The sequence below is a fragment of the Strix uralensis genome, chromosome 9, assembly GCF_047716275.1.
Source record: "Strix uralensis isolate ZFMK-TIS-50842 chromosome 9, bStrUra1, whole genome shotgun sequence".
NCBI lineage: Eukaryota > Metazoa > Chordata > Aves > Strigiformes > Strigidae > Strix > Strix uralensis.
In genome coordinates, this window is record NC_133980.1 from 20,660,876 (window position 1) to 20,683,998 (window position 23,123).

The following is a 23,123-nucleotide window of genomic DNA, read 5'->3' on the forward strand; positions in this document are numbered from 1 at the left end:
TATGCTTTGTGCTTGTTTAATTGCTAGATGAAAGTTGTGGTCCCTCAGCATTTTTATTAGAAAGAAACCAAACACTTTAAAGAAAACAATTATTCAACTTTTCAACAAGAAAACACAGTACTGTGTACTGTCTTTATAGCCTGTTTAACTGTAAATAAAATGGTAGGTGCAAACATGATCAATACAAGATACGAGCACGCAAGCAAGTTATTCTGAAGTATGCTTGGTTTTGAATTTGGCTTGTAGTTACAGTCACCAGGTTCTGACTGCTTGATGAAGGCAGTAGTAAGTCAGGTAGTTTACTCTGTATCACTGACAGGAGTCAGCTGTCTTGAACTACCTTGTTTTTACTACAGGTAAGGACATGCCAAAACTTGTCTTTGCCCGTGTATTGACATCATTATTAAAGTATAATACATGTAGAATTGAATTTAAAAATACCATTGAGTAAAAAGTACTGAAACCTTTAATCTTAATTCAAGCATTTAATTCTTGCACATTCTGGTACTTCATTGATTTCCCCATTTCTTGTCCTTCGGCAGTCTTGTAGCTTGATGTGGACTATCCTCCTTCACACTTCTTGAGCTTAGTCTGTTACTTCGTACAAATGTTGAAAAAGGTTTTTTTTAAAAAAAAAAAAAAATTCAAAGCTTCGTTTACAGCTCTCTAAACCATCTGATGATAAGCAACATCACTTGGGTTAGAATAAAAAAAATCTTGACATTTACAAGGTAGTACTTTTAAAGTTCCCTTCATTTTTATGAACACTTCATAGTCGAGTGAAATCTAAACAATGACATGCAACATCAGATACATTCTATAAATTGTGTGTGTGTGACAAAGGAATTGATTGATTTGTTGGCTAAACCCAGTACCATTTTGTTGGTTTTTCTGTGCAGCGTACATGAGAGATTGAGATGTAAAGCACTGTCCTAAACTTAAAATAGGCTGAAACATGCTGGTTGGGGGAGATACTAGACCATCACTGAAAAGAAAGAGATGCTTGTGATATTCTCATGTCCTGTAAGATTTCTTGATCTTGCCTAACATTTCTGTTGACTGTCTGTTGCTGACATGCCAGAATGCCTTATGACATGGTGGTCTTTGCGGATACAACTAGTGGAATTTGGTAGCGACGGTGCATACTATTTCAGAATAAAATAAAGGCAGGCATGCAAGAAGGCCTTTGGTAAGGGGGGCACAGAGCCAGTTACTGTGGTAGTGTTGTTAAGAGCAGAAGGGATTGTATGGGGTGCTGGTGCAGAAGGTGTGGGTGAAGGAAGCATGTCTACTCTGGGCTTTATAAAGGTATGGCCAGCTTTAACATTTGCTATCATGGTGTCCCAGAGAGAAGGGGAGAGAGAAGGTGGGAATCTCCTACAGGGTGTTTGAAATTATTTCTGTAACTTCTATGAAATAGGGAGGAATGACATGAGGAGTTGTGTTGGAGATAAATTAATTAGTGAGCATTAGGGTGTACACTAAGCCTGACTGACAACGTATGAAGTGTTATCTCCCTTTATCTTTCCTTAATGATGTTTTAAGATGATCTTGTGCAAGTCTGCAATTATATGGAGGGCAGAAGGATGTGAGGGAATTGCCAGAAAGTAAATGCAATTCAGAATCATCAGTGTTGTTCAGTGTTTTTTGTCTTTCAGCAAAAGGATAGCAGCTGCAGGGGTGAACAGACATTTCTGTTAAAGTCATTGTTAATCTGTTAATTTAGTTGGAACTCTAAAATTTTAGATTATCATTTTGACTACTTGGACTTCTGTATAAGATGAAGAAATTCTGTAATAAAAGTTCTGAGACGTTGAGGTCTTAGTTCAGAAAGTGCCATTCTATACTGCTGCTTCTCACAGAAAGTTCTGGCTGTCCTTACAGTAGTGGAAATTACATAATTGAACTATTTGTGCTGCTGTGTCAGGCCAAACACTGTAAGAGAGAAAATGCTAGGCCATAAGTCTGCTTTGTGTACACTTAATAGTGAGTTACTTAAAGGTATTGAAAGCTTATGCCAACAAACTGTTCTTAAGAGATTGGTGGGGGAGGGTGCTATATTTCCTTAAGAGCTATATCCAGTGTAAAGTACAGTTGAGCCTGAAGTTATATACAAGATTTCATCCTTGCAAATAGAAGACCTTACACAGATTATGAAGCTGCTAATTTATTTTTGAGACTGTATATGGACAGTCCTATTTAAGCTGGATATGCCTGCCAATTTCCTGCGTAACTGCAAAGATTGTCATACAAATCACTACAAGCTCAGCTAATTGAAAGTAACATTCTGCTGATAAAAATCTTTGAAATCGAAATTTTCTTAAGGCTTTGGAAGAGCAGCAGCTGTGTCTCTGAAGGGCTTCCTTCTCTATAGAAGAGTGTGGATGTCCAGGTTTTTTTACCACAAGTAATTTATTCCACCACAGTAGTTTGACTGTGCCTTTTCATGGCTAAGATGTTTTGTGTGTTATTGGAGTTTTCCTCTAACACTGTTGTATTCATGGCCCATACAGCGAACATGTTCAATGCTTATTAACTAGACAGCTTTTGTAAGCAATAATTTGGTTGGCTTTTGTAGCAACTAAAAGAATGGCTTCCCAAATCTGTCTGCAGTTTAAAATAAATTTAGGAGAATGTCATTGAGAAGCTTCACAGAGAGTCTTTTAGAGTAGTTTTGTTGTGCATTCCTGGATTTAAAACACGTTTCCAGAAAGCCACGTGACATACAGTATGGAGCAGAGGTGGCACAGATCTGACCGTTCCCATGTCTGCTTTGGAAGCAAGTTGTCATTGCTACCTCATGGCAAAGCACCTCCTTTTGCTACCAGTTAGTATGTGGTTTGGCCCTGGCTGGTCTAGTAGGATTATTGTGATGGATGTGTGTAATTATAAAGACACACTGCCACCATGTTGTTTAAAAAAAAAAAAAAATTAAAAAAAAAAATCTTTGATTCTTGAAGAGTTCTGTCATGGCCTCGTATGCTTGGGTAAAACTGATCAGTCCCTACCCTGGTTATCTGTGCTTATAAACTAATCATGTTTTTAGTTTTGCTTTGGTAGATTTTACCAGTGTGGGTGATCTAACAAATACTCTTTCCCCTGTTTTTCCATATTGACTAAAGAAGTGGAAGCAATCATGTCAGTTTGTTTCTCTTGTTCTGGGAGATTCTGCATGCTCACTAGGAGTACAGCTGGTGAAGTTTTTAATGCATATTTACATTTTAGCTAAAAGCTACGTAGATTGCATGACAACAGAGCACACGTTTGGGACACCAAAGGGTAAATGATGATCACTATCAGAAAGAATGAGTCAGCTAAGCAGTGCTGGTTGTGACTTACAACTTCATATTGTATTTTCCAAAAGCAAGGAGGAGAGGCCTTGCTCAGGTCTGAAAGTAGGTATTTGAAGACTCCAGAAGGCTTTGAACAACGTACAGGCATACCTCTATTACCTAGATTCAGTGACAAGGTGAATATTACAGGGATAAGTTTCCACAGCTTCTCAAGAAAAGACCATTGTGTTCATATGATATGCCATGCTATGTTTCCGAGTCGCTCATCTCAGTTTATGAAGTGTATATATAGTAGTATGGCAGACTGAATTTTTTGTTGTGCTGGTTTTGCCTGATAACTTAAATGACAGAATGAAGTCTGTCAGGTGGTTGCATCTGATGTTGGTGCAGCTTGTGGCTGCTTGTTGTGTGCGCTTTGTTTTCCTGTTGGAATTCTCTATACTGAAATTTACACTATCGCGCAAGTATAAATGCAAATCTGTAAATGTAAAAATGCATTCTGTTCAGTTACAACAGAGGGCAGAATGTATTCTGCATGTTACGTCAAAAGTCAATTCACATGTTTTGTTAACTTTGGAATGCTTTTTTTACATTCCCCTCAGGTTTCTCTTTTACATGAGTTTAAAGCGAGCACTGTAGTATATGCCTACTGCATGAAAATCAAAATATGAAGCTGGATGTTCTTTTTTATTGGTAGGCAGTTGCAGTGTGGAAAAGAAATAAAGCTTGAAGTTGATGGGACAAATGAATCAACTAGCAAATACATTCATAAAATCAATAATGACTTTGTTTTCCGGACTCATTTGTCAGTTATGGACTAGTGTAAGAGTCTGCTCTTTAACAAGCGATTGTTTCCTTTCAGATCTGTTGTTTGATGGAACTTTATGCTATTTTGGCATGTCTTTCTAAATGTCATCATGGCCAATTTTCCACCTGTACTTGTTCCTGTTTGTAACATTTACCAGTACTACTCAATATTCTGAAATTACTTGTGATAGTAAAGTTAACATTAATTGAAACACTATAGTATAGGAAATTAAACCTTTGAGGAGTTGTAAAAAAATATTTTTAACGTTTGAGATTTCAGATATTCCTTTGAAATTTAATATCCATATTTATTTTGTTGCTCTTGTTTTTTAGCCTGGTTTTTCTTACTTGTGTGAAGTCTTATTTTTCCACAGAAGTGAGATACAACGTCAGCGCCCAGGAAGAGCAAGAACTTGTTCATAATATTCAAGTTCATAGAGGAGCAAGTTGGGTTTTGTTTTTTTATTTTTCTGAAACAAAGCTTGTTAAGATTTAAATGATGCAGGAGAACCTGGCTTGGGTTTATGACAATATATTATTTTTTTTGCTTCAGGTGCGAGAAGATGTGTTAAACTCCTTGAATAACAACTTTCTACAAACACTAAACCAAGCATGGAATGATCATCAAACGGCAATGGTGATGATTAGAGACATTCTGATGTATATGGTGGGTATTCTGCTTTTCCACACATTTAGCTTGATGCAGTAAATTCTTTTGACATATGCAAACAAATGAACTCCTAAGTCTGTCCCTTATTTTGAATCCCCTGTGTACATGCAAGACTATTACGGGTGTGTGACAAATTATAATTGGATCTTCTTTCATGTTATCTCATTATCACTTGAAAAATGCATCTGAAAAATGGTTGAATTTTGGAGTTCTTAAAAAATAATCTGGTCAGACCCATTCTGGCATGTTATAGACATTGCTTGCATGTTTTAGTTCATGTAGTGGTGGTTTCTTACTGTGGCAAGCCTCCTCAAAGTTCCAGTGTAGTTGTTCTTTAAGCTTAAGGGTTTGAAGAGGATAACTTTGCTTGGGTACAGTCTGTGTCCTTGAGTGTTAAATTCTAATAGAATCCTTTGCTGTTCATACAGAGCTTGGGTACAAGATTAAGCAGTGTACACAGATGAGAATGTGATCTTTGGTTGCATGATTGTAATTTTAAAAGAAAAAAGAAAAGCATTCCTTACCTGATAGCTAACGGAAAAGGCCTTTTTGGAAGAGAGAGGATTTTTTTTGTGTCTGGATTGTGTTGTGCTTTAGGTAGTTAGTATAAGTTTAAATTCCCAGAATGGTGAGCATGCTCTGAGGATGCAGAAGCTATTTTTGCAAAGCTTTTGCATAGCCAAAAGCTTTAACTTCAGGAAAAAAATAAATACATGTTGAGACACTGTGGGGGTTTTATGTAAAATCCTTTTTTTCCAAAATACCATACTGAAGATAGTACTTTATGCGGTATTAGACGGTGAAGGACAGATAATGGTACCGTGCTTATTTTTGGTCAAAAAAGATGAGATTGTACCCTATCTGCTGAACAACTGGAGTTAAGATCTTACCATGTAGCTGTTAAAGATCTCATGCTATGAAATTGAACCTCTTTGTATTAGGCTGTGAAGAAATCCTACTTGGTTAATAAGCTACTAAAAGCTAAAGAATTTGGAGTAATTATTGCAGCCACATAGCTTAATATTTTTTATTATTTTTGAAAAATGGGTTTACTGGCTTTCATGTTGTGGGCTTTGTGGGGATTTTGTTTGCTGCTGTTTTTTTAAGTTGGGAAAGGACCACATATCCAAAGATAGAGGGCTGAATAAAATGCCTTCAATGACACTTAATGATCTGTGTATCTTATCTTGCCAAAAGGAGGATTGAGAGATTATTTTGAAGATGTACTATCTTCGCTATGAGAAATCCTGGAATCTCTATAATCTGTTTATGAAGGACAAATACAAATCAATTCCTGCTAGCTGCACCTGGACAAATTCAAGAATAGTTAACAACTAGAATAATTTACCAAAGCTAGTGGTGAATTTTCAGAAACATTAGATGTATTATTTCCTTACAGGAGGTGCTGGATGCTCCAAGGTGCATAGGTGGTCAGAGTGGAAAATGCAGTGTTATCTGCTGCTCCTAAATACAATACATCTTTGATCCCTCAGTGTCAGAGAAAGCTGGCTTATCAGCTGTTCCAGTTTTAGTGTATTGGCCAGTACATTGAGGACCAAGAAGTCCCCTCTTTGAGGAAGGGTTACATGCTTCAGTTAGCACTTTCGGGGGGAGATGAGAGCTGTTTCCTAAGTATTTTCTGTGCTCAGGAGAGCAGTGCCTTGACTTTTGTTTGAAGCTTGCAAATGCTGTTAGAACAGCCAGCCAGCCTTCTCTTTTCCACCAAAACTCCAGAAGATGGAGACCTGCAGCATTCCTACAAGTGCAAATTGGACTTCATTGGGTTATATTTTAGATTCAGAACAGAATAATGAACAAATAAACTTGCATACCTCTAGAATATATAGTCTTTCATGTGCTGCTTGACAGTTCCGAATTATTTCACGTGGGTGTTCAGTTGAGTCCTCCACTTGACTAATTATTTGCCTCCTATAGACTTTTTTCCCTGTACCCAAATGAGACTCAATAGAACAGAAAATAGACATCTGCAATAAAATATATTTGTAGTATAACAGTAAAAATATAACAAATTTTTCTTTCAAAATGCTTATATAAACTTGTCAGACTTTAGGAGCACTGATGTCTGTCAGTTAAACATCTATAATGTAGCATGGTTTTTATTATTATAATTTTAATCTTCATCAGGTAGAACTATCTAATGCAAGGAGCTGATACAATGGTCAGACTCCTTCCTTTGACTTGGAGGGGCATAAAACAAATTGGCATTAGAAAATACATCCTTTGATTACAAATTAAAGTATAAGCTATGGTTTAAAATGGGACTAGTCTTAAAGATTTGCAGTTTCACCTTTGTCACTGGGATGTCTTGTTGAGTCAAACATAATTCTGTTTATTGGAAAGAGACTAAGAGCAGGAAACTTCTAGTCTTGGATATGTGTTCATTCAAAAGGCTTGAAAAAGCTGCTAGTACCACAGAATTATGAAGCAGAAGAACATCTGTCAAATATGAGACCAGACTGCTCTTCAAAGAAGCAATTTTCAAGAACTCCCTAAAATAAGGAATGATTTGTTCTTCTTTTATGTCATTGAGCCTGAATGAAATGTAGTTTTATAGTGATATGCTTATGTCAGAAGTTGTTTATACCTTTTTATTCAAGCATCGCTAATATAATTTACATAAAAAATACTTTGTCTTAAAAAAACAAACACTGTTGTCCTGGTTTTGGCTGGAATAAAGTTAATTTTCTTCTTAGCAGCTGCTGTAGTGCTGTGTTTTGGATTTAGGATGAGAATAATGTTGATAACACTGATGTTTTAGTTGTTGCTAAGCAGTGTTTATACTAAGTCAAGGACTTTTCAGTTTCTCATACTGCCTGGCCAGGGGAGGCTGGGGTGCACAAGAAGCTGGGAGGGGACACAGCCAGGACGAGCCAAAGGGCTGTTCCATACCATACGGCATCATGCCCAGTACATAAACTGGGGGGAGCTGGCCAGGGGACACCACAGCTCGGGGATTGGCTGGGCATCCGTCAGCGGGTGGTGAGCAATTGCGTTGTGCATCAGTTGTTTTGTATATTCTGTTATTATTTTTATTATTATTTTCCTTTCCTTTTCTGTTCTATTAAATTGTCTTTATCTTAAACCACGAGTTTTACTTTTTTTTTTCCTGATTCTTTTCCCCATCCCACTGAGGTGGGGGCAGTGAGTGAGCAACTGTGTGGTGCTTAGTTGCTGACCGGGGTTAAACCACAACAGTCCTTTTTGGCACCCAACGTGGGGCATGAAGGCTTGAGATAACAGATCTTACCAGAGCATGTTAAAACAAATTTGTTATAAGTATTCATTATGTTTAATAGTTGCTGGTCACGATGTTGATTTATTGGTTTTTGGAGTTGTCGCGCTCATTCTTAGAGTTGTGTTATGTATCACCTTACTTGCCGTATATATTCCCTGTGCTGCTGCTTATCATCCCTGGGAATTGGATTAAGGTTGTCACTTTGCTGTACTGTGTGACGCTGGCTTACGGTATGATAAAATTATCGGTCGTGGGACTAATCTGGTATTTGTACTCAGCATTGCCCCTGGCCAGCTCCCCCCAGTTTATGTACTGGGCATGATGCCGTATGGTATGGAACAGCCCTTTGGCTCGTCCTGGCTGTGTCCCCTCCCAGCTTCTTGTGCACCCCAGCCTCCCCTGGCCAGGCAGTATGAGAAGCTGAAAAGTCCTTGACTTAGTATAAACACCGCTTAGTAACAACTAAAACATTAGTGTGTTAACAACATTATTCTCATCCTAAATCCAAAACACAGCACTGTACCAGCTACTAGGAAGAAAATTGACTTTATTCCAGCTGAAACCAGGACAACTGTATAAACTCGGTCACCAGGCATTGTTAATTGATATTCTTGTGTTCCACCAGGAGAAGCATATGCAATTATAATATGTTTATAAATAAAGGATAACCCTATCCTTCTCTTATTTTGTAGGCCATCCCAATTACTTACCCATCAGTTTCAGGAAATGTACCTATTGTTACCCAACAAGCCACAGTCTGACGTCAGTGAAAGTAAAACATTTAACATCCTCTTGAATTCTGATCTTACTCTCTTAAATTCTTGCTTCAGCCTACTGATTGTACATCTTAAACTAAACTGTATCTGTTTGTTTTCCAGCTTACTTTCACCCATTAGCTCTCATGATCTAAGTCAAAAGGAACACCTCTCCAACCAACCTTAATCTCTTCCCTCTGTTTAATTTTGCCACTTCTAAAACAAAAATGAATTCAAATATATACCTTTCTAAAAAAGATCTGTTTTGTACAATGGGGTTTGTGCATTGTTATGATACTTAATGACTAGAATACTCACTGTTTGAGGTTTATGGCAGGATTTCATTTTATGTGCAGAACCTCTTCCACAAGACACTTGTAAAGCTTGCCTTATAGTTGCATTTTAAAGAACAAGTGCATTACCTTGTCTTTTGTGTTGTGGTTGCTGTCTGGTAAAAGTCTTCAAGGTTTCAGGTCTGTTGTATAATGTAGTTCTAGTGTGAGGTTTTGCAACCTGGAATTGTACAATAAAGTTAAATAGCTTTCTTGAGATATTCCAGTTTTCATAACTGAATTTCAGATTTACGTAGTTCCCATGTATTTTTTAGTATACATGCACTAGCTCTTCTCCTTTTGTTTTACATGTTTAGACTACAGTAATGGATGCCAGAATAGATGTAATAATCTCTATAAATTCATGGCACTGTCTGCAGCAAGCAGTGAGGTACCAGAGCAGTGAAGTCATGTCCTAAGTAGCGTCTTCACTAAGTCAAGTCATGAACTAAGACATGTTGAAGTAGTGAAGTAATGTACTGCATTTGGGCATGTCTGAAATTCAGTCTCATGACTGCAGCGTAGGTAAGCATACCTACAATAGGTTTTATTTAGCTACTGTACAGTAGCAGTGGAGGTGCAGTTGTTCGGACTTCTCTTCAAGCTACATGAGCGTGAGTATTCTTGGAATGTCTTATAGAAACTGGGCTCAACTGGATTCTGTGGTGTCCCTGCTTTACTACTTGTCCTTGCTAAATTTAAAGCAATTTCAGGTATGCAAGCGCAGCAGTCACACCCTGGCTGCGTTATAGGCGTATGGGTAGTGCCAGTTAAACACTGTCAGAAGTGAACAATTACTCTTGCAAATACAGCTGTGTATTTTGCAGAGGGCAGAGCATTCCCTTCTCATCTGTGCGGTGCACAAAGCCCGTGTCTTGATTTAGGCCAGCACTGACAGAGTGGCTATGTGAGTGTTGACCTCGGGGCATATGACTGTCACTGTTCATGACTTACGCAAAACATAAGGGAGAAGTGTTGTTTTTATTTTCAGAACTAGGATCAAAGACACTTACTATATATATACACAACGGTGTCTGAAGGCTGCGTCATCCAGGTAGTGCATCCTTGCAGAGATGGGCAAAATGTGACTGGTGATATTTTACAGTAGGTAACTTGCTTTTAGTTGAGATCAGAATTATTTTGCAGTGTAAGCAGCATTGTAGTTTAATTGCTGTCTGAAACTCCACCCTTGTCTCCTGAGAGTTACTCTTACCTTTAAGCACCTGCTGTTTCTCCCCGTGGGAAGTGATTGCTGTTCAGTAGCATGTAACCTTGTCAGTCAAACCTGTTCCCAAATGGTCTTCCTGTCTCTAAGATTATTTTTTTTTTTTCAGTCTGGGAGAGCTTCCAGTAAACAGTAAAAGTGATCTGTTACCACGGGGAAGCAAATCGGCAGTATAAAAGACAGTAATGCTGCTACTCTAATTTATTTGGGTGGAGTGGTCTGCCTTACTAAAGAGGCATTGCTGTTACACTGAGAAGAGTTTCTAGTGCAGTTACTATTTCATTTCATAATGGCAGTGTTTAGCACTGCCACAACAGAAGCTATGCAGATGAGTCATGACCATGGCTTTAATCCATTTTGATACCCTCCTGCCTGTGCTTCAGAGGCCTGAATATTCTTTGGAAATAACATATATATTATTTTCTCCTCAAGTTTTATAGTATATTAGACACTACTTTTAAATTTTCTTTCATCTCTTTAAAAGTGTATCTTAAGCTTGTCTTACATCACATTTACTTCTGTTCTTGATGCAAGGGTGTAAATAAGTGAGTGAAATAAATAATCCTGTTTCTAAATAACAGAAAAAAGAGTAACGTATTCCAAAGATCTAGACCACCATGTATTGCTAAACTGACTACATGAGACCAATTAGTAAAGTTTTTGTTTTGAGGCAGAGCTCAGCTTGCTTTATGAGCCTCAGAGTAGGCATATCTGACCTGCTCCCATCTAAATTAAGTATTGCCTGTCTGAAAGTAGCAAGTGGGAGATCATTCATGAATTGTGGAACCTGATGTTTCATTTTCCTCTGGTCATCAAGTGGTAATCTGGCATATAATTAGTATATTAATAATTTTGCCATGTAAATTCAGCTGCTAAAATTCCAAAGGGTGTGGTGTCTTATACCTTCTGATTTTTTCTAATTGTGGAATTTATATAAACTTACCATTTTGAAATCTTTTTTTCATAATCTGAAGCATGATTTTTTGTTTTGTTTTGTTTTTTTTAGTTTAGTGTTCTAGGTGTTTGAGTAACATCACACTTCAATTCTGACTGTGGTAAAGCAGTTAAGATAATTGATGGAACCTGTGGAGAAGCTAATCTTTATACTCAATTTCAAACATTGACCTTCATCCTTTACAGAATTTGATTTTTTTTAAAAAACTTTTATAGTCATATAAATTCTCAGAAAACCTTATCGCAGTCAGTCAGATTTGTGAGTGGGTACAAAGTGGGTACAAAACTAACTTTTCTTAATATCATCATCCTGAGGCTTAAATGGTAGTAAAGGAGTATTTTTAGTAATTACCCAAACTATTACATTAGAGGAATGGATTATGCCCTGACAGAAGTAAAAAAAAAAAAAATAATCATTGCTCATCTCATAAATAGTTTGTAAAAACTCACAATTTTTCTGTTCTTCTAAATGGTCTTACCTGGTACAGCACTACTGGATATTAAGTGATTACACTCATTTTCTGTCTGCTAGGAACTTTAATAATAGTCTTCCCTTTCTAGAGGGTTGATAAATTGGGAGAGAGGAACAGAAAAGAGATGACAAATTTTTGGAGCATTTCTGCGGGTAGCAGTAAGAAACTCAGGGTGTCTGCTCAGCAATGTCTCTCAAAGTCTGTTAATTCTGTATGATGGTGTTTGGACTATATGGGCTTGGAATACTGTGCTGAGGATCGGCCTTGGTTTGAAACATAGGTAGTACAGGGCTAGTGGATGGTTGAGGAGCTTGATCCTTCCTGTAGACTCAGATTGTGTAGGGAGATAGAATTTAAACCCATATTGAAACATAAAAATTATTCTTTCTTCTCTGCCCCCCTTTTCGGGGGGGGGGATATTGAATGAAGGTGAAATTGGGGGGGGGGGTGTGAAGGGGTGTTCAACAAGAGTCCTATGTACAATTTTGCAGTACGAATCCATAAATGTTTTGATTGTAACTATTCTCATTTTGGCTTTACTTTTTTCTTCTGTTCATCTAATGATGCTATTTCGGGAAGTTTCACTCAATATTGAGGGGGAATTGTCTGCCTAAAAGAAGTGGTGGGAAGATGGATGGGAGAAAAATTAATTAATCTTTCTTAAAGAACAAAAAGGGATTGATGGAAGGGCTTTGAGTAGATAAGTAAAACCTCTTTCAGACTGTACCATGAATTTTGTCAGTATTTGGAGATTCCCCTGCCCCCAAACTAAAAAGTGGCAAGGTTGTAGATTTGTTCTGGCATGCTTTGGTCATAAATGCTGTGCTTACACTCTTGAGCAAAGTAGACTTTCTGTGTAAATGAAGTTTTAGAAAATGGGACTTATTTTCAGTTTTGAGAGTATTCATAATTTCTTCTTAAGAGGGAAGGAGATAAGGTTAATTTGATTATTTCTATACAGTCAAAATATAATACGACCAATCTCTTGCAATTTTGAATAGCATGGTGTACTGAATTTAAAATTTTATTGCTGTGTATGCCTTGGTTGTAGGACCGTGTGTATGTGCAACAAAATAATGTGGAGAATGTCTACAATTTGGGCTTGATTATTTTTCGAGATCAAGTTGTACGCTATGGCTGCATCAGGGATCACCTGCGGCAAACTCTACTGGATATGATTGCACGAGAAAGGAAAGGAGAAGTTGTAGACAGGTAAGATGTTTGTAAGTGACTGTCTTTTGTTGTGAGTAATTCCTGTCACTTTATAAGAGTGAATCAAGAACATACACAAATAAATCATTATTTAAACCTGCATTTCTGATCACAAGTAAAATTTCTTCATAATGTGGGATAACATATTTCTTTGTACATTAAGGTTTAGCATAATGATAAATGGGGAAGTTCATTAATATATATTTTTTAATATTTACCTTGTGTTTTTTATTAAAACTTTTGTTAAATCTTTCTATTACTGCCTTGTGCCATTTCATTATAAAGCGCAGTCTTAACAGTTCTCAGCCTCTTGCTACACTGTATTTCCTCTGTACTGAGAGGTTGTTTCTTTTTTTTTTTTAAATTTTGAAGTTTTCTATTTTAATTCTATTTCCCTTTCTCATCTTTTGATCCATCTGTTTCCTGGTAGTTCATCTCTGAGGTTTTAAATCTGTTCCTTGTGTTCTCTGGTCAGTTTAGTAGATACGGAGTTTTGTGCCACATGCTGCAGATACTGCAGCTGAAGTAACTTCAAATTTGCAAGTTTTCTTGTGCTTCTCCAGTTACAGAGCAGCTGTTGGGTGTGGAGACATGTAAACTCCATGCTACTTTGGCTGTAGTTCTGTGACTGAGATTGCCCAACATGCAGTTTATGAAGAGAAAAATACTCCCTGGCAACAGCTGTGTATTGTCCCCTACTGCCAGAAAGTGGAATTTTTTTCCTGGATGCAGTTCTTCTTGTTTTCACATTTTACTGATGTGTTTCTATGCCTAACCAAATGCTTAACTTATTGATACATTTTCATTTTGTTGTTTTTGTTGTTGTTTTAAAAAAAAATAATTCCAAACTTTCCACAGCAACTTCCATCTGTGCAATTGTTTTGAATTGCTCAATTTCAACCTACATGTGCAGTTTTCAGTTTTCTTTGAAGTAGTATTTTTGGTTATATTCTTGTATGTTGAAATGTATTTTTAATAGTTTTCTGAGTTAGTAGAACTTGAGACCTGCTTTCTCTATCGTTATATTTAAAATATTTAATAAACACTGTCAGCTCCTTAGTTTAGAACAAAACCAATCTTGCTTCCATAATCTTTGAAAAATCTGTCATGTACCAAACAGATTTAGGATGGATTTTCTATTACTATATTTAAGTTGATATTATATTCTGAGTTGTTATTCTGCTGTGTACTCTGTCTTACAAGCACATAGATTTCTCAAGTTGTTAATAACTTACTTTTTGGCAGAGGCGCAATAAGAAATGCTTGCCAGATGTTAATGATTCTAGGTCTTGAAGGAAGGTCAGTCTATGAAGAAGACTTTGAGGCTCCGTTTTTGGAGATGTCTGCAGAATTTTTTCAGGTACAGCAATGTTGTAATATCATATTTGGAATGTAGTTATAATTGCCTGGAACTGTGAGAATTGGTGATGCTTTAATTGCTGCTTATTTGATGAGTATGTCTATCGCTGTTAAATGAAATAAGAAAAAAATTACTAACTTTGCAGAAAAAGTAACATAAATTTTACAGAATTACCATAATTTGAATGTAGTTTTGAGCTATGGGTGCCAATAACACGTAAAGTAATCGTCATGCTAATCTCGTGCCTGCTTTGGGCTATTTCATGCAACTTAGTCTGTCCCTGCATTGCAGCCACAGTCTTTTGAAATACCAGTAGCATGAAAGGTAATTCAAACTGTTTCAAGCTGGGAATGGAGAGGGGAGACTACCTGTCAAACTGCCTTTGAAGAAGCTTTGTTTCCTGCATAGTTTCTACATTTGTGAGTTATTTTTTGCAGTAAAATGAACCGAGTCAAGGAATTAAGTGTATCCAAGTGGCTATCCATTGTTGACCAGCCACTGAATAACACAGTTTAAATATTCCTGAGCCTTTTTGTGAGAGAGTTTCAGGAAAAAAGCCAGTTGAGTGGTTGTTGAGTGTAATCATGCTCATCTATTGTTGGAAATTGATAGAAATTGTAAAAGCATGTTAAAAGATACTTAGATAAGATAATTTGTCAGTCTCCCCGTTCTTATGCAGGATGGACTGTCATATCCTCTGATCTCCAAACTTCTTTGAGAATCGGAAGCATATGTTGCACAACTATTTTAAATTCATTGTATTCTGTTTTTCATTGGTGCTACATAAAATTAAGAAAAATAATTGCTTTCGTTTAAATTTTATTTCTTAGCTCTAACTTAAAAAAAAAAAGTCTTTCATCCAAAAGACTGTGCTGACCAGTATGGATAAAACCAGTTTGATATGAAATAATGTGCTCAGCATTGTCCCTAATGAGAATAAAGAGAACTATTGATCCTCACAACTCATAAATATGCCATAAACTGGTATTTGAAAGGAATTTTTTCCTCTTCTCTATCCCCATCCTTCTGTTTGGACCTGTGGCTAAAACCCTAGTTGGTAACTGGAAACTAGGTTGGCTTAGGTTTTTTTTAGTGTGAAAAGTACCATGTTCGTATTGCATGTACCCTCTTATGTATGTAACACAATTAGTGTAATAGAATCTTTATTTTCTGTTAAACATATATGTAAATCTTGGGGGTATAATGATCTCATTTGTTGGGCATGCTGGGTTTGATTTGAACTTGCTTGTAAATGTTGATCTGAAATAACTAGTACACCTCCTTTTCCCCTTTAAAAAAAAAAAAGTCTAAAGTATTAATTTTTGTTAATCACAGATGGAAAGTCAGAAATTTTTAGCTGAAAACAGTGCTTCTGTATATATAAAGAAAGTAGAAGCTAGAATTAATGAAGAAATTGAACGGGTGATGCATTGTCTGGATAAATCAACAGAAGAGCCAATTGTGAAAGTTGTTGAGAGGGAGCTTATTTCCAAGCATATGAAAACTATAGTGGAAATGGAGAACTCTGGGCTAGTTCATATGCTGAAAAATGGGAAGACAGAAGGTAAGACTGCATCATATGGGAGACAGAAATGCTTATGATACTGCTTATTGTTTTTAAACATAGCATAAGTCAAGCTTAATGTTTATGTTCCTGTGTAATTGTAAAAACACTTTGGTGGCTCCAGTTTTTGCAAACATCTAAGAATATTACTTAGAGGCTTTTAGAGGGCTTTTAAAACAGATCCCATACATATAACTTGTTTCTATTTAGTACCAGATACAGGTACTTTTTTGGTAAGCCAAGTGTCTCTTAAGTAAAGTACAAAGCTATCATAGTGGTCTTTGTTACCTGTTTTCCATGAGCCATTTTTTATTTTCATTTCCTCTAGTATGTAGCTGTCAAAATACATCGAAGTTTTTTGGCCCACAGGCAGCTATTTAAAAAGTGCAAGAGTAAATGACTTTATTAAATAGAAGTATTGCAGGACCAATTCTTGGGGAGAGGGCTTTGTTGCAGGAAAAAAGTTGGCTGTTTTTAAAGGGTAAACAGCCAGCTTATCAAAGTAGTTGAAAAAGAAGGGCTTGGCTTGGGGTGGTTTTCCCTAATAGAGGTTAATGTGGGACAGAATGACTGAATGAAAGGTGCTATGGAAAGAAATAGAACATAAGTTTCTAAAGCAACGTAATGAAGAGAGTGATTGTAGTGTTTATATTTATAAATTGGTGCTCACACTAAAACCAAAAGAATGGGGAACAGACTTGCTGGTTAGATTAATGGCCTTTGTTCATTAAAGCAGCTACTAGGTGATAGAGTGACAAAGTGAGCAAATTTCTTAGCTGTAAGGAAAGAGAATTACTGTATTGAAAAGGAAAGTGATGATACTATACTTAACATTTTTTCTTTAAAATCCAGTTAAGATAGCCTTCAGTCTGAGAGCACAAAAATATCGAATGGTAGTCATAAGATACAGGAATTAGTTTAACTTGTATAGGCCTTGGTTTGATTTAGTTAAACACTAGAGAGAAAATACTTGGTGAATTGTGAAGGTAAGTTTTCACATAAATGTACAGGGATGGATTGCTATTTTGGAAAGCCATGTTTAACCTAAGCCACTTCTCATGATTTTAGATGGGTGAAACAAAGTAGTGTAAAATTATTATGGCTGACTTTAAGACAAGTACGAATTGAACTCCAGTTGTTAGCGGTTTTTGCTTTCAATACAGAAACAAGCGTCTCATTAGTGTTTTCCTATTTGCTTTAACTTAGATTTTTCTTATAACTTCTAATACAGTATTTGATTTTGGGGATGATAAACTTGGAATTCTTAAATACCACTGGAAAACATGCATCTTACTGAAACTTTAAGTGCACCATCCTTTAGCGCAGCAAGCGTCAACTTTTGCTGGCCTGGGGATCAGCCATAATGGATTCCATGCCATAGACAACCCAGAATAATTGAATACAATCTTTGGTTTTAGTTTTGTGGCTGCTGCGGTCAGCATGTTGTCAGAGGTAAAGAAAAGGGGACATCAGAAGATTCTAGTGCCTGAGCTGTTACAGGATGCTTTTTGTGGCTCAAGTGGCTAAACTTTTACTGTTGTCTTTTGCTAGGAGATGAATGAGTTACAGAAGTATAACAAACAGAGTGTCCTGCATAATGTCTCATTCTTGTTTCCAGACCTTGCTTGCATGTACAAGTTGTTTAGCCGTGTGCCAAATGGTCTGAAGACAATGTGCGAGTGCATGAGCTCATACCTGAGAGAGCAAGGCAAAGCACTAGTTTCTGAAGAGGGAGAAGGAAAGAATCCAGTTGACTACATACAGGTAGTAAAACATTTTAACTCTCTTTTCTTCCATCTTTCCCACTTTCCCCAGAGTTAACTACATGATTGATAAGGTAAACCTTAATATTGATTCAAAAGGGATTATTATTATTAATAAGATACACTTATAATTTTGTTTAAAATGTACATTTTCTGAATTTTTCAGACATGTTTAGAACTCTTAAGTTGCTTGCAAAGTATATGCTCGGTTTTTGTGCTTTTGGTAGCTGCTTTTACTAAACAACATATTCCAGCTAATTATCTAACTGCTGGGAACTCTTTGGATTATCCTAAATGATATGTGCCTTGAGTGAGTTGTGTGTCTGCTGGCAGTTAGCTTTATAGTGGTTTATATTTTGTTTAATTTTATGTAATGTTGGCTATCAGTGTTTGAGACAAAAATCACATGACAGTATTTCATGGCAAAATTAACTGTGACTGAGAGGTGAATGTGTTATAAATCGTAACAAATTACTGGCTTCATTCTTGGTCTCCCTGAGAAACAGAACACTTCTGCATGTTAAAAGACATAAGTGTTCTTTCTAGTTCTCCATCTCTCACTAAGAAGTGATGTGTACCATTAATTTATCAAGATCACAAAATATGCTTCAGGAGTGTTTGTCATCTTTTCTCTCCCACTTCTCCCACAGAAGATGGTTTTAAATTTGCACATAAAATCTTCAGAGTTCATTGAACTTTAAGGAAATGTTTCTATAGCTGGAAGATGTTTTATACGTAATGTGAAAATGTGTGTTCATTAAATGTCAAGGGGTTTTTTAAATGTGTAGTTGAAGTCCTTGTGTCTGGTCTTTGAGAAACATTTAATGCTGTATGTCTATTATCTCTGCAGTTTTATTTGAAATCAATAACTTTGCTAGAACTGGTTACTACTAGAAGAAGCCATTTGAGTATAGAAACATTTTTGATTGGATTATTAATTTTCTGGCAATGCTAAAGCAAATTTCTTACCAAGCCTGGACAAGTATCCCCTCTCCAAGGATGGTTAAAAAGAAGAGAGAATGCCCTTTGAAATTTATTAGGTTTAATGATGAAGGCCTGTTAGGTTTTTTGTGGTGGTTTGATTTTTTTTTTTTAAAGAAAGGCACATGATGTGGAAAATAAGTGTCTGGATTACTTTGAAGTAATTTTCACTCCTTTTAAATCCTGATGGACCTAAAAGAGTATCATAAAAAATTTAACTGAGAGTGGAAAAACTTAATTATAAAGATGCTATTGATGTTTCGTGCTACAAAGGCGAATAGCATAATGAAGCTGAAGAACAGTCTTACTGCATGTGCTTTGGCAGAGCGCATCCTCTCAGCCCATCAGTGTGTTCCCCAACCATCTCATGAAGGTGTCCTAGGGAAGGGATTGATACTTGATTACCACTAAACCCACAAATGGGTTTATCCTCCACTTCCATTGACACAATGGAAGAAGATAAAAATACCTGTGAATTGAGAAACCACCTCACTCTTCTCATCTCAGCCATGTTCATCTGACTCTTTCAAGGACTTAAATAGCAATAAGATGACAGACAAGGAAGCTACATTACACCATCAAGAAAAAACTTCATCGTAGTCCAGCACTGCTTCTGCAACATAACCTCACCAAACCCTGAGCATATTTGGTGAGATGATTGCAAAGCATTGCCGGGGATTAGATTTAAAACTTCTTATAGTAATTTGAAGGGATGTTGAAATGCTGTTGTAATTTAAGGTACTAACAGTTTCTCCTGTTTAATACCAGGTTGTTCAGATGGTGTACTCCTGGAGAGGAGACATAAGCTAACCTTGGTAAACAGAGAGATAGTGGGATTTACTTTGAATTTAAAATTTCTAATATGCATTAATTAGCCTGTGTAAAGACCATTCCTTTAAGTGAGATGGTGAGTTCCTAAGAAACGTTACTACTTCTTTGAGTAATTCTTGAATGGCTTCTTTAAGTAACCACATATAAATAACTACTTAAGAAACAGAGGACTTTAAGATCATTTAACCTGAACAGGTTTTGTGGGCAGTTGTTATCCATGATATATTTAACTCTCTAGTAAAATTTTCTTCCCCCCTTCCCTGAATGCTGTCTTAGTTATGTCTAAACCCCGTGCATATCATATACTTAACAAGGTGCTCAGGTGATTTTTAAGATGCTTCCCCTTCCTGCACTCAGTTGTTTTATCTCTGGGTGAAGATGGTGCAAAGCCTAAAACGTGATAAGAATCTGATGATTTAGCTCAGAGGAAATGGTTCAGTTCAAGCCTGTGAACTTCACGCTGTGGTAACCGGAGAGCTAATGTTTGTATCTAATATGTTCGCAGTGATTCTTAAAGATCACTAAGAAACATGCAACTAAATAATGCCGAACGTGTCCCTGGATTGAAATTAGAGGGGAAAAAACCCTTCTAAAAAAACCCAACAGGTTGCCAGTTGTTGCAGTGTGGTTTCTTCTCAAACTTGTTTAGTAGCTCTAAGGGAGCAGTTAATGGGTGCTTAGCCTCATCCTTCCCATATCCTGTATTTATGATAGGAACTTTGTCAATGTTATTTGAAATAGAAAAGGCTTAACACGTACAACAAATACCTCCTTTAAGTTGTGGATTTAAATATACAGTAAATCAGCCTGTTTAACAAGGGTGATTAAAAAAAAAATTCTTAATCTTTGAGTAGCCTATTACAACAAACTGCACCAGTATTTGACACCAACATTTTAGCCATTTTATCTGAAAATTGCTTCTCTAAGAGATTTATGGCAGCTATAGATATTTAAAATGGGAATGAAGTTTCAGATACTTTCTAATAATGCCAGACGTAGAGAGCTTTGCAGAATCTCTGACTGTGGTCTTCTCTGACTTCATCTGTTATTACTGTTTTACAGCTTACAACTTCAAATCAGTGAAAATGTTTTTGCCTTTTTTTAAAGGGTTTACTGGATTTGAAGAGTAGGTTTGACCGCTTTCTTCAAGAATCTTTCAATAATGATCGACTCTTCAAACAGACTATTGCGGGTGACTTTGAGTACTTCCTCAACCTCAACTCTAGGTCTCCAGAGTACCTCTCATTATTTATTGATGATAAGCTGAAAAAGGGAGTCAAAGGAGTAAGTATAAATTAAATTAAAAGATCACACTCTTTGCTGTGTAAACTTGAATGAAATTAAACTAAGTTACTTTCTAAAAATTATTTTTATATTAAGATAAATGGCAATATTGCCTTAAAAAACGGTATACGTAACACATCTGAGCTCATAACACTTTGTATCTAAACTTACAGAAATATAAGGCACAAGAAGATCTCAAGATGTTGTGTGGCTTGTCCCCCATCTCTGAAGCAGTATACCTGGATTACTTCTGGCAGATACCCCCTCAAAAAAAAAAAATAGATTCTAGTAGATTCTGCAGCTCCCTTCCTTCAAAACCTTAAATTTAATTTCCTTAATTATATTTATAGTTTGGCAGATGTTCTCAATATCTAATAATTTCTTTCGAAAATTAACTCAGGTGGGGAAAACAGTTTGTCTTTGCTTCTTTTTACTGCTTTTATATATCAGAGGACTATTATCATATCTCTCTTCTTGCTTAAGTACAGCTGTTTCCTTCAGTCTTACCTCCTAGCTTCTTTCATGAATTTTTTGAGGTGCAGTACCCAGAACTGGGCAGGATGGTTCAGCTCAGTCTTCAGCGTCTCTGAATAAAGCTGAAATTATTGCGTGCATCTTATACTTTGGGAATCAAATAGTAAATTCTATTTATTTATTTCATTTGTTGAAGCACTAGACAGGCTTTGCAAAATGAGTCTTAACATTTAAAAGCTTTCATTCCAAGCTAACTTTTCATACTCCTGATACTGGTTTCCATCTGTGCTTTTTGGAAAAAAAAAAAAAAAAAAAACACCCAACACTCAAAAAAACCCACGTAAAAACTTACCCAGGAACTTTTACTATGTTTATGCAGGCATTGTACCCATCCATTGTGTCCCTTCCCCCTCAAAATTGCTTTTCCCCACTCTATTGAGTTTGTGCACTGTTCTTCTCGCGTTATCGTTCACATGTTGGACCAGTTTTGTTGGCTTCTTTAATAGGCTACAGTTAGACCATATGCTTGCTGTGAATTACTTCAAGTATTTAGGTTGTATAAGACATTTGTGCTGGAAGGTTAAAACCAGCAAATTATTTCTTTTACAGCTAACAGAGCAAGAAGTAGAAACTATATTGGATAAGGCAATGGTTTTATTTAGGTTTATGCAAGAGAAGGATGTTTTTGAACGCTATTACAAGCAGCACTTGGCAAGAAGACTTCTCACAAACAAGAGTGTTTCAGATGACTCTGAGAAAAATATGATATCTAAATTAAAGGTAAGACAGTATCCGCATACTTTTTACTTCATTTTTTTCATAAATAAGGTTTCTTCTTGTTTTACATAAGGAATATATTATAGATAACATACATCTTGATTGCTTTAAGTACAAATTTGATTTTTAAAGCCCCAACAGATAATGTGAAAGGCTTTTCTGAATAATTTTCTGGAAATAAAAGGAAGGAAATACTGGAAAGCACTTGTGATGAGACAGCAATCTAGAAAACAAAACTAATTTAGTTCAAAATTTCTTAAGACTTGCCAAATAAGAGCTCAACTCCTGTGATCTAGTGACTGGATTTGAAGACAGGATGGTGTTTTATCCTATATTTTCTGTTACTCACAGTAGAATTTTTTTATTGCATGCATTGTTGGTGGTTTTTTAGTTTCATGTGCAGACTGGTGATAATGCTCAATTCCTTTTTGATTCAATAGTTATAGAGATAGATTGGGAAAAAAGAGATCTTTGTGTCAGTGTCTGGAAACAAGTTTTCCTTAGTTGGTTCAGATTTCTCCAAATTATCAGTATGAATTCCAAATTATCGGTATTAATTCCTTCCCACCTCTTCTAGCCTGGTGATTTAGAAGGCCCAGGGCATACATTTGCAAGATGAATCGGTGGACCAGAACTGCCTCTTTTTCTTTTGCACCATGATTAGGATGCTGAAGCTAACATGCTTGCCTTAACTATATATGTTAAAGTATGTGTTAGAAATAGGCATGAAGTCCTCTATGTGCAACTGTAATGCCTGTGTTTGTGCACAGGTATCTATATATGCATATGTCCCCAATTCTCAAAAGATCTAGTAATCTCAGTTGGTAATCGGCAGTAAACCTTTAAAATTACACTCTCAGGACAACAGGGTTTTATTCTGACACAAATGTTTATTTCCCTTTACAGTATCATGCTAAAAAGCAGGTGAAAGTGTATGCCTTGGTCTGATAAGCTCTTACAGATATTTTTTTTTTTAAAGCTGAGATAGGAAGCTAAAAGGAAATGAAAAATACAGTAATGGAGAAAAGAGAAGGAAAGAAAGTTTTGGTATGTGTAGGGCAAACCCTTATATGAAATAGGAGGTTCTAAAGGTAATGCAAATGGGAATCCCA

At 36.4% G+C, this 23,123-nt stretch overlaps 1 protein-coding gene across 1 annotated transcript in view; it reads left to right on the plus strand.

The window, feature by feature from the left end:
* CUL3 (cullin 3) overlaps positions 1 to 23,123 on the plus strand; it is a 59,470-nt gene that overhangs the window by 22,515 nt on the left and 13,832 nt on the right. The window contains exons 3-9 of the mRNA XM_074877698.1: positions 4,654 to 4,767; positions 12,817 to 12,977; positions 14,223 to 14,337; positions 15,673 to 15,901; positions 17,520 to 17,665; positions 20,584 to 20,760; positions 21,844 to 22,014. Of these exons, the coding sequence (XP_074733799.1) occupies positions 4,654 to 4,767; positions 12,817 to 12,977; positions 14,223 to 14,337; positions 15,673 to 15,901; positions 17,520 to 17,665; positions 20,584 to 20,760; positions 21,844 to 22,014 (1,113 nt within the window). The remainder of the gene's footprint in view (positions 1 to 4,653; positions 4,768 to 12,816; positions 12,978 to 14,222; positions 14,338 to 15,672; positions 15,902 to 17,519; positions 17,666 to 20,583; positions 20,761 to 21,843; positions 22,015 to 23,123) is intronic.